Source organism: Aquarana catesbeiana, linkage group LG09, assembly GCF_042186555.1.
Source record: "Aquarana catesbeiana isolate 2022-GZ linkage group LG09, ASM4218655v1, whole genome shotgun sequence".
Taxonomy (NCBI): Eukaryota; Metazoa; Chordata; class Amphibia; order Anura; family Ranidae; genus Aquarana; species Aquarana catesbeiana.
The window spans coordinates 114,299,380-114,311,432 of NC_133332.1; the positions used below are offsets into that span (position 1 = coordinate 114,299,380).

The 12,053-nt window shown below is 47.0% G+C and overlaps 1 protein-coding gene across 1 annotated transcript in view; it reads left to right on the forward strand.

Moving 5' to 3' along the window:
* Nucleotides 1–1,104: 1,104 nt before the first annotated feature.
* STK26 (serine/threonine kinase 26) overlaps nucleotides 1,105–12,053 on the forward strand; it is a 161,755-nt gene continuing 150,806 nt past the window's right edge. The window contains exon 1 of the mRNA XM_073599162.1: nucleotides 1,105–1,391. Within this exon, the coding sequence (XP_073455263.1) occupies nucleotides 1,350–1,391 (42 nt within the window). The 5' untranslated portion in view covers nucleotides 1,105–1,349. The remainder of the gene's footprint in view (nucleotides 1,392–12,053) is intronic.

Sequence of the window (12,053 nt, forward strand, 5' to 3'; positions counted from 1 at the left end):
TGTTGTGATTAAACTTGGCAGGCTGCCCAGATTTTTTATTTCTTTCCCAGATGTGAGAACTCTCTGCACTTGTTAGAAAGAATCCTGACATGCTGTTTTGAAGATTGGGAAGAGAAAAAGATTGCGATTTCGATTCTTAACGATTAATTGTGCAGCTTTAGTATGTATTCATCACAACCTCATCTTTTATATTTTACCAACAAATGTGGGTAATAAATTGTATTTGTACTAAAATTTACTTTTAGTGTATTTTTTACTGAAAATAAGGCTACACGTGTGATCAGTTAGGATTCCAGCCATTGGATGGTTTGACAGTTTGTCTGAGAGCACAACCAATGTGACAGTTAGCAATCCCCCACTTAGCTTTTTTGAAACTGTTAAATCAAGGGGTTTAGTTCCACTTTTAGTCCACCAAGGTGTAAATCAGGCCAGGTTCAGCCTGGGAGGAGAAGGATCCCTCCCACCGTATTACATGGAGAATTACTAACCAGCGCCCCCAGCTGGGAGGGGGCATTCTGTTGCCAAAAATGGATAGGAACGGATACTATACTTGATCTTAGGCCAAAATTCAAGAAGTGAAGGATTTGAAGGACAACTAGAGGTAAATTTGTTTTAGTTTTGGATGGGGTGGAGATGGAATAGAGCCCCCATCAGGTTTTGATTGCTTTCTGTGTCCCTTTTAGAGAGTTTCACTCTCTCTCTGTGTCCTGTTTACTGTTATCACCAAAAGAATTTTGGTGATAAGAAGTGAAAGAATTTAGGTTTTGGGTTGTCACCAGAACAGGAAAGGAAGGAAAATCTTCCAATGGGGACACACTGGGATTCCAAAAATTAGGAGGGATTTCCTGTTTTGCTCTGACAGGCGTTCTAACTTCCAAAATGAAAAAAAAAAGTTTCTTCTGTAGTTACACCTTATCTTGGGTGTGTTTCAGGATTATGACAGGCGTGGAGGCTTTCCTCTCTCAGACTCTGAACTCCCAGCACGTCCTCCAGCCCCAGCAACGGCGCGCTCACGCCACCTTCACCTTTACCTCACATACTGGGCGGGGCCCGTGCGGGTGAAGGCGGGGTGTTGAACGTCAACGGCCTACCACGTGACCGGCTTTAGTTGGGCTCCACCCTGCGCACAAGAAGCTGCCGCAGCCTCCCGTCCTCTCCCAATATGGCGCCGCTCGCCTGCTGAGCTCTCTGAGCCCCTCCGGTCCCTGACGCTCACCGAGACATGCTCACAGCCGGATAGTGGCAGCCTAGCAGCCCAGCCTCGTCTCGTCAGCCGCTCGGGCCTAGCTTTCCAGGACAGCCCTCCTTCACTACAGCACACCACCGGAGCAGGAGGCCTCACCGCCGCCATGGCTCATTCCCCGGTAGCCGTGCAAGTGCCCGGGATGCAGGTGAGTGGGCGGCCCGCTGTATTGTGTTCTGTGCATTGTGTGTAATGGCATGTCAGTGTGTGTGGTGACAGGATATGTGTGTCATTGTATGGAGAGGAGGAAATACGTGTGTACTGCCAGGGGGACCTTTGTACGGGCTCAGGGATCCTTCGCTTCTAGCTGGAGTTCAGCCTGCCCCTGAGTGTGCCCGCTCCACAGCCTGCCCCCAGAGTGTGCCCGCTCCACAGCCTGCCCCCAGAGTGTGCCCGCTCCACAGCCTGCCCCCAGAGTGTGCCCGCTCCACAGCCTGCCCCCAGAGTGTGCCCGCTCCACAGCCTGCCCCCAGAGTGTGCCCGCTCCACAGCCTGCCCCCAGAGTGTGCCCGCTCCACAGCCTGCCCCCAGAGTGTGCCCGCTCCACAGCCTGCCCCCAGAGTGTGCCCGCTCCACAGCCTGCCCCCAGAGTGTGCCACCCAGTGGCGGCTGGTTCTCAAAATTTTTGGGGGGACGCAAACAAACTGAAATACTGTGCCTATCAAATGCAGCCAGGCGCGTCCCCCAGCTGTTACTTCACTAACCCCCCCCCCCCGCCGGTTCGGCGGCACTTGTTGCTCGTGTGGCAGGGCTCTGTTTCTCTCCTGGAGTGACGGGGCTCTCCCCTACTCTTCTGTAGTTGCGGGAAGCGGCAGCTTGTGTCCGCTCGGCTCCTCAGGCTTCCTCCACCGTGTCTCCTCATCTGCCAAAGCGTTAGGCATCCAATAGGATCGCCTAATGCTTTGGCCAATTGGGAGACAGATCTCACTGACCTGCCTGCTGATTGGCAGGGAGGAACGTTAGTGTGAAAATAGCAAAAATGCATTCACTATGTCACACAACAGGGTGGAGTTTGCCCTGAGCCCACCCTATTTTGAAGCCTGTTAGAGAATCTGTCTCTAATCACGTGCTTCAAAATACACACCCCCCTGCCATAGTATTTCATGTGTCCGGCATCCTGAAAGGGGCCGGGCACATGAATTAGGGGGGCGCCCGTGCCGCCACTGCTGCCTCCTCCTCGGCCTGCCCCCTGACTCTGCCTCCTCCTCGGCCTGCCCCCTGACTCTGCCTCCTCCTCGGCCTGCCCCCTGACTCTGCCTCCTCCTCGGCCTGCCCCCTGACTCTGCCTCCTCCTCGGCCTGCCCCCTGACTCTGCCTCCTCCTCGGCCTGCCCCCTGACTCTGCCTCCTCCTCGGCCTGCCCCCTGACTCTGCCTCCTCCTCGGCCTGCCCCCTGACTCTGCCTCCTCCTCGGCCTGCCCCCTGACTGGCAGTCTGTCGCTCTGCATGTTCTCCCTGTGCTTGCATGAGTTTCCTCCCACACTCCATGCTGGTAGTTTAATTGGCTCCTACGTAAATTAGTCCCAGTATGTATACATTGGACATAGGGACCTTGCATTGTAAACTGCTTGAGGACAGGCACTGATGACGTGAATGTACAGTGTGCAAAGGGTCTGCGCCTTATAAATACCTGTAATGTATTGCAAGGAGTTTAAAGTGATTGTTAGGCCTGGTTCAGATAACCCCCTAGGTTAAGCGCTCTCCTGAGGGGGTTAGCTTGCGGGTGCACTCCCGAGTCCACAGACACAAATGCTGGGCTCGGCCTCAGTGCCCGCGTCATTGGATTTCATTGACAGCAGCGGGAGCCAATGGCTGCTCAGCTATCAATCTATCCAATCAAGAGCTGGGACCCCGTGGAGAGAGGGATAGCACGTCCCCGCTGAAGACATGAAGGGGCTCAGGTAAGTAAAATGGGTGGGCTGGGGGGCGGTGACTGCCAGGTGTTTTTTTTCACCTTAATGCATAGGATGCATTAAGGTGAAAAAACACAAGGGTTTACAACCCCTTTTAAGTACTTGATGTGATATCAGCCTCTTTCTGTCCCTTTACAGCAGCGCTCAGAATGGAAGAGGGGGAGGCAGCACAAGTCAGTCATGTTGCAGGACTTGTGTGTCTTCATGGCGGTCAGGAGGAGAGAGCAGAGTAGCAGATGAGCTTGTCAGTCTTCTGCTTATTTCACTGTCACAGGCTGGGGGAGGGACAAGACCTGTAGGCAGGGGCATTGCTAGGTCTGCAAAAGATCTGGGGCTAGAGCCCATAACAGCGGTCACCAACCTTTTTGCAGGCCCGGGGAGGGGGGGGGGGGGGGGAACGACATCAGTGGTAAGCAAGTGGTTCAACTCACCATAATGCAGATGCAGCATGTCACTTGCCGCTGTTGCCTTGTCACCATTTGCGGATTGTCACTTGCCACATTACCTGCCATCGTTTGCAGATTGCCACGTTACCTGCCACCATTTGCAGATTGCCACTTGCCATGTCACCTGACACTAGATGTGGGTTGTCACTTGCCACGTCACCTGGCACAAGATGTGGATTGTCACTTGCCAACTGATGTGGATTGTAACTTGCCATGCCAGCCAGTGCCACCAAATGTGCATTGGTGGCAGGCTAGCAGCACTGGTCCATTTAGTGAGAGTAGGAGAGCAGTGATGCAGGGCAGGCAGTGAGAGATGTCATCTCGCTGCTCCCCGCCGCACCTCCGACATTGAAGCAAGGGGGTCTGGCTGCAGAGTGGATCTCCACCGATGACAGGAAGCACGTGACCTGCTCTCCACCACGCTGTGAGGGCGGAAGAGCACTGATGTGTGGCGGGCAGTGAGAGATGTCATCTCTGCACCTCGCTCACACATTGAAGAGGCCTGGCTGTGAAGAGCACTGATGTGGAGCGGTCAGAGAGAGATGATGTCATCTCTGCTCATCCACCCGCTCGCTTCTCTCCTCCACCCCTCTCATGCAGTCCGCCGTGGCTGTGGCCCGCTGGTTAGGCAGGGACCCTGCGGCAAGAGACTCTGGGCTATAGCCCCAATAGCCACCCACTAGCGACGCCTCTGCCTGTAGGTGTTAGTGAACTACAGCAGTGAAAATGAAGTCAGGTCTTCTACTCTGCCTGCCATGCCTGGGCTGTTTCAATCTCATGAGTGGATACATAGAAATACAAATCCTTTGTCAGGTAAAACAATTCGCATGTGTTCTGTGTATTTAGATTTTTCCCAGAGTTTGGTCTTTAAGACTAGATGATTATGAAGAATAAAGTAGAGACATCCCTTCTGGCTATAGAGCAGCAGCAGAGTTCCTAAGTAGTGTTGTTGATTGAGCTTGCTAGCTCCTACCAAAACTGAATGTTCCTATTTGTGGCCTTTTGAAATAGGACAGCGAGTCCTGGCAGTCTGCAGCAGTTTTGGAGCTGCAAACCTTTTGAAAGCCATTGTGTCAGTGTATTGGTAACTAAAGGCAAAGTTCATGACGTTAAAGTGGTGCTAAAATGGTTTTTACCTTAATGCATTTCCTACTGAGCATATTACAAAGCTGTACAGTTTAATATCTACTGGGGCCCTTTGACTGCATAGGCCTATTTTCTGGAAAAGGTGAACTTTAAAGAAGAACTCTGGGCCAAATTTCTATTCTCAATGCGTTAACTGCTCGTCTTTGTCTAGGGGCGCAAGAAAAAGCTATACTTGCTTCTTCGATCCTCCGGAAAACAACGCTCCTTGACGTCTAGCATTGGACTGTTCCTGTTAGTGTGTGTGGGGTGGGGGTGCGCGTGGCGGATTAGGTAAGTACATCACTGCTCTCCTCACCCCTAGGCAAAAATGAGAAGTTAACCCATGCAGTGCAGGGTGAAAAAGTTTTTTGCCCGCAATTCTTCTTTAACCACTTCAGCCCCAGAAGGATTTTACGCTGGCTAGCATTAGTAAATAGATGAGAAAGTATATCATATTTACGTTTTAGCCCTGGTTCACTCCAGTGTGGCTTTGAAATCGTGCTACTTCAGCTTGTTTTCAAAGCTGCTCATCAGCGCGATTTGCACTGACGTTTTAATTGCGGCTTGTGACTTAAATTAACCACTTCAGCCCTGGAAGGATTTACCCCCTTCCTGACCAAGCCCTTTTTTGCAATACGACACTGTGTCGCTTTAACTGACAATTGCGCGGTCGTGCGACATTGTACCCAAACAAATTGACATCCTTTTTTTTTTTCCACAAATAGAGCTTTTTTTTGGTGGTATTTGATCTCCTCTGCGTTTTTTTTTGCGCTATAAACAAAAGTGACAATTTTGAAAAAAAAAAGCAATTTTTTTACATTTTGCTATAATCTCCCCCAAAAAAGATAAAAAAACCCAAATTCTTCCACAGTTTAGGCCAATATGTATTCTTCTGCATTTTTTTGGTTAAAAAAAAAAAACACAAAATAGGGGAAAGATTTATGGCATTTTTTTTTTTTTATTAGTAATGGCGGCGATCTGAGATTTATTTATTTTTCCGTGACTGCGACATTGCGGTGGACAGATCGGACACTTTTGACACTATTTTGGAACCATTGGCTTTTATACAGCGATCAGTGCTTTAAAAAAAATGCACTGATTACTGTGTAATTGTCACGGGGGGGAAGGGATTAAACACTAGGGGGCGATCAAGGGGTTAATTATGTTCCCTCAGCATATTCTAACTATAGGGGCGGGTGGGCTCACTAGAACAGATCACTGGGAGCAGTAGATCCCTGTCATGTTGCTAGGCAGAACAGGAAAATGCCTTGTTTACATGGGCATCTCCCCATTCTGCCTCTCTGTGTCACGATCGCAAGCCAATGGCGGACATTGAGTCCGCGGGACCTGCGGGCATGCCGCCGGCGGTGTGAGCCCGCTAGCTGCGGATGATGCAGCGACCTACGGGTACGTCGTTTTGTGTACCCGTGCCACTTTGCCGATGTATATCGGCGTGAGCCGGTCGGCAAGTGGTTAAAGTGTGTATATATAGCCAAAATGTTTTGTTTTCGATGGAGTAGGGAAGGGTTAAAGGGGAACTTAACCCATCAATTTAAGTTTCACAAAACGGTTCTGTTCAAGGCATGTTGTGAATGACTGTTACGGGTGCTTGTTCTCTAAGGCCTCATTCACACCATGTACAGAGACGTGAGTTTTTCTGCACACATTCTGCATGGACACGCATGAAAAAAAAAATGTTCTACATGTGTCATGTTCACACCACAGCACTAGTATCGCGTGCATTTTTTTTTTTTTTTTCTGCGCATGAATCCGCAAGGTGTATAAAACTTACTGAGACACGCTTGAAAACTGAAGCAAACACATGTCTCGGCAAGTGGAAATCTACGTAGCAGTTTCCATCCATTTTTTTTTTTTTTGCACCTATACACCCTAAACTGAGGCCTAAACTGAAGTACCAAGTCATCAAATGGCTGGTGATGTAACTGATCACATGTTCGGCACCTTGGTAATTGTGGATCAGAGACTAAGATGGCAGCACAAGTGTCTCCATTGGAAATTTTTTTTACTTGCCTCTTGTTCTGGGGACAACGCTACAGTTTTGGATTACCTCTTTCTACATGACAATGGTTACCAGTAGAAAAAGGAGGAATCTCCTTATTGGCGATACATGGAGTCTAACCTTTCCCACTGTATCCAAAAGATCAACAAAGTTTTGCCTATACATACTTTAGTTTTAAAGTGTAAGTTCACCTTTAAAGAAAATCTGTAAGGTGACCTTACTTGGGGCCACCTCCCCATCCTGCTCGGTCCCACTGTACCAGAGACTCGTGATTCCCTGCTGTCAGACACCAGGACAACGCTTCACCGGTCTGAGGATTTGAAACCCTAATCGCCTATCCGTACCTCTCTGCATGTATGGACAAGAGGCATTCTAATTGGTCAGCACTGTCACATGCACAACGCTGGTCAATCAGAATTCGTCTATGCTGCCCTGACAGTAGGGCTGGGAGATTATCTAAAAAAAAAAAAATCTTCGATTTTTTTTTTTTTTTTTTTCCTAAAAAAACTCGATTCACGATTTTCTTGTGGACTAGGCCGAAGCTGCGGCCTCGTCTAAAAACTCCTGCCCATAGCTCCTCGGGACCGGCACGGTGAAAAAAAAAAAATCAAAAAAAATCGATTTGCTTAAATTTTGAATAGATTTGACCTCTCAACTCGATTCAAGATTTTAAATCGATTTTTTTCCCCCAGCCCTACCTGACAGTGCTGAGGAGAGCAAGCCGTGGGTATTTCAACCCCCCCCCCCCCCCCCATGATGATGGGACATCCTGGTGTCTGACAGCGGGGGAATCACGGGACTCTAGTACAGTGGGACCTGGGGCGATGGGGAGGGCACCCAGATTTTCTGTAAAGGTGAACTTTCACTGTAAGGTATTTGTGTATCCAAAGCTTTTTCTTTTTCCTTATTATTATTTATTTATTTTTTTTGTATTTGGATAATGTGGAGAAGTATTGAACTTCCTGTCCAGTTTTTGCTTTACCCCCAATGCCCCAGTGTGAAAGCAGCCTAAGGATCATTACTGTAAGTCCCCTTCACACGGGTGGACTGGTTTGGTCCGCATGTCAGTTTTTCAGGTGGACCTGATTGGACCCTCCATTCTCCTCTATGGAGTGGCACGTGTCAACAAACATGTCCATTGACACCCAAAGACAGTCCTAACCTGTCTTCTAAAAACAGACAGGGATCCATTACCCATTCGTCTGGTGGATCGGATGGCAAACGGGGGTTAATGGGCAGGAAGTCCTTTTTACACCTGACCACCCACAGAGGAGAGCAGAGCAGGCTGTGTATGTGTCCACTCTGCATAAGCAGAGCAGGTACAGACCAGCCTTCCTCTTGCTTAGCGGGGATCAGCGGAGAGATTCCCTGCTTGGCAGGCAGACTCCAATTGAGCCCACCTCATGTGTAAGGGAACTAAGATCAAAATCTTAGAAGCCAAACTTTCGTTTTCAATCAGCATTGATTATTAATCCTTACGCTGGCTAGCATTAGTAAATAGATGAGAAAGTATATCATATTTACATTTTAGCCCTGGTTCATTCCAGTGCGGCTTTGAAATGGTGCTACTTCAGCTTGTTTTCAAAGCTGCTCATCAGTGCGATTTGCACTGACGTTTTAATTGCGGCTTGTGACTTAAATTAACCACTTCAGCCCCGGAAGGATTTGCCCCCTTCCTGGCCAGAGCACTTTTTGCGATTCAGCACTGGGTCAATTTAACTGACAATTGCGTGGTCGTGCGACATTGTACCCAAACAAAATTGACTTTTTTTTCCCCCACAAATAGAGCTTTCTTTTGGTGGTATGTGATCACCTCTACGTTTTATTTTTTTGCGCTATAAACAAAAAAGAGCGACAATTTTGAATAAAAAGCAATATTTTTTTTTATTTTTTGCTAAATCCCCCAAGAATATATACATTTTTTTTTTTTTTCCTCAGTATATGCCGATATGTATTCTTCTACATAATTTTGGTAAAAAAAAATTGTAATCGTATATTGTCATTTTATACAGTGATCAGTGCTATAAAAATGCGCTGATTACTGTGTAAATGACAATGGCAGTGAAGGCGTTAACCACTAGAGGGCGATCAAAGGGTTAAGTGTGTCCTAGGGAGTAATTCTAACTGGGGAGGGGGGATGGGCTTCAACACACATGGCAGCGATCACTGCTCCCGATGACAGGGAGCAGTGATCTGTCATGTCACAAGGCAGAACAGAGAAATGCCTTGTTTACCTGGCGGACATTGAGTCCACGGGACCCGTGGTCACGGAAAGCGTGGTACGCTCTCCCGCAGCACCGCTTCTTTTGCCCACCTGTGCCATTCTGCCGAAGTATATCATCATGCAGCAGACGGGAAGCAGTTAACAGAAGTCTATGCAAGTCGCAGTTAAATTGTCAAAGTAGTGCAGGAATTTTATTTTTTTCCCATAATCGCTGTGACATGAATTGCAGCAATATGAACAGTTCCATTACCAGCAATGGGGTGCGACTTGTTATGCAATTTGGAACTGTCAAATCACATAACAAGTTGCACTGGTGTGAATTGGGGATGGAAGCAGTTGTATTGCCCGCTTGGTGATTTTTGATATTGACTCTGAATGCAGCCGCTGATGACAGCGGGGCATGCGCTCTGCAGGTCTGGCGTATCCTGCCAGAATGAAGGGCTCCTGCGCGAACTACGTCATTGTGGCTCCGGCCAATCACAGCGCCGGAGCCAGTGATCCCGGAAGAAACGCAGAGGACATTTTAGCTCCCTCAGCAGCGATGGGCGTGCTGCGGGTGCTTTGTTCCAAGGTAAGTTTTTTTTTTTGTTTGTTTTTTTTGCTTTTTTTGTAAAAAAAAAAAAAAAAAAAAAAAAAAAAAAAACCACATTATTGTTTTTTTTATTTTTTTTCTTCAGTTACTATTTTCTACTTCAGGTTCATGACAAATGTTATGGCAATTTGCATTTCCATGAGTATGTCATGTGGAAGTGTTGCAGGTTTCTGATGTAGGTGGTAATACTGTAAGAGTATCTTCGTGTGCTTTTTCTGTTATCTGAAATCTTTAGTAAAAGATTCATTTGCAACTCCCTGTGGAATCTTGTCACAATATTGTATTACTGGGTTCCTGTGCATGTGTTAAGGTCATTTTCCACCCTGTATTTATAACCTTGAGTGGTGGTTTTGAGTGCTGAACGCTTTTTTTTTTTTTTTTTTATGCAAAATGTCTTCTAGTCCTTTTATGGAAGTTCCTGAACAATCCTATGAAATGGACTAGATGAAGTTTTAAGCCAGAAAAGTGTGTTTTTTTGTTTTTTTTTCTGTACATTAATGTTGTTCAGTTTTATTCTGGTTATAGAAGCTTTGAGTATAATTACTTGGTGTAGTTTAGTTTTTGGTGCTACTACAGCAGTCTAGGGTGCAAGTTTGTTTCTATGTATAGTCAGGCCTACATAGTTGCAGTGTGAAGGTATAGAAACGTTTGCTCAGCCGCAGGGTTGGATTACCTGATTTTGTTCTTTTGTGTTTTCAAGGTCATAATTCAGAAATTAAATGGCACATCTGCAGTATCAGCTTTTTGGCTTGGGTTTGTTTCAGCTCAGAGATATATTTTCTTGTCACAACTAAACACTTTAGTCACCTTGACTGTCGAAACAATCTTTGGGTCTGCAGTGTAGTTGTATGAATAAGTAAGTAGCTTACAAATACATCATATTGTTTTGTCTGTTACTTTTCATTTTACATCAAGATTATAACTGTTAGGGAGCTGCAGATCCCATCATAGTCTACTGTAAAGTTTCATCCAGGGTTTGGAAGACCTCTGACTGTGCTGCCAATTGCTGGTAGAGGTTAAGTATGTCAGACTCTCTAAATGAACTAAACACAAAGAATGCAAGGCTGTGTCCTCTTTTCTGTCATGGAGACGTACTCTGATTATGTTATTTCCCTTCTTTTTGCTCTTTGCCCTTTGTGTGGAAACCAGGAATTAAATGGAAGTTCTTCCTGACTAGGGTGCTGTGGTAACATGCTAAAAGCATCATGGTGTGAACTGCACAACTCTCACGCTTCCTCAACATCTGATAACTTGGCAAATTCATAACACTGCAGTATTACAGCTCTGCATTACAAAGATTCAGCTTCTTACCCCTACCAGGCGAATACCCTTGAGAGTGCTGCTTGTCCTTTTGTTATCAGCATTAATTTTACATATTTGTGATATTTGTCAGTGTTTTGTTCCTTTTTTGTTCTGTGTGATAAACATATTGTTGGAATTTGTATGCTGCCGACACATAAAGCATGTGACCTAGAAAATGTGGTTATTAACATCAGTCTGTGCCAAAATTAAATAAGTCTCTTCCCTGTCAGTCGTATAGCCACATACGCAAAACTTTTTTTTTTTTTTTTTTTTTTAAGACAGGATCTTTTAAACCAAAGAACAAAAATGTTACTTATTGCAGCTTATCAGAATGTAGATGTTATGGCTGCATTTGTTCTATTTTTATTTTATTTCCACTGCTGGTAACCCTTCTTTCCTAGGGTGACAACGCTCACTCACTGTACTGTATTTTTGCTGGAGCAGCATGTTCACTCTAGGATGGGAAGTATTAAAGTGATTGTAAAGTCTTTTTTTTTTTTTTTTTATTATATAAAAATAACACGTTATACTTGCCTGCTCTGTGCAGTGGTTTTGCACAGAGCAGCCCAGATCCTCCTCTTCTCGGGTCCCTCTTCGGCTCTCCAGACCCCTCTCTTCTGTTGAGTGCCTAAAGCAAGCATCCTGCTATGGGGGGCAGCCAAGCTGCAGCTCTGCGTGTCTATTCAAACATGGAGGTCGGTCTCTCTCTCTCGGTCTCTCTCTCTCGGTCTCTCTCTCTCGGTCTCTCTCTCTCGGCCCTCTCTCTCTCTCGGCCTCTCTCTCTCTCGGCCTCTCTCTCTCTCTCGGCCTCTCTCTCTCTCGGCCTCTCTCTCTCTCGGCCTCTCTCTCTCTCGGCCTCTCTCTCTCTCGGCCTCTCTCTCTCTCGGCCTCTCTCTCTCTCGGCCTCTCTCTCTCTCGGCCTCTCTCTCTCTCGGCCTCTCTCTCTCTCGGCCTCTCTCTCTCTCGGCCTCTCTCTCTCTCGGCCTCTCTCTCTCTCGGCCTCTCTCTCTCTCGGCCTCTCTCTCTCTCGGCCTCTCTCTCTCTCGGCCTCTCTCTCTCTCGGCCTCTCTCTCTCTCGGCCTCTCTCTCTCTCGGCCTCTCTCTCTCTCGGCCTCTCTCTCTCTCGGCCTCTCTCTCCCTCGGCCCTCTCTCCTCTCTCTCCCTCGGCCTCTCTCTCTCTCTCCCTCGG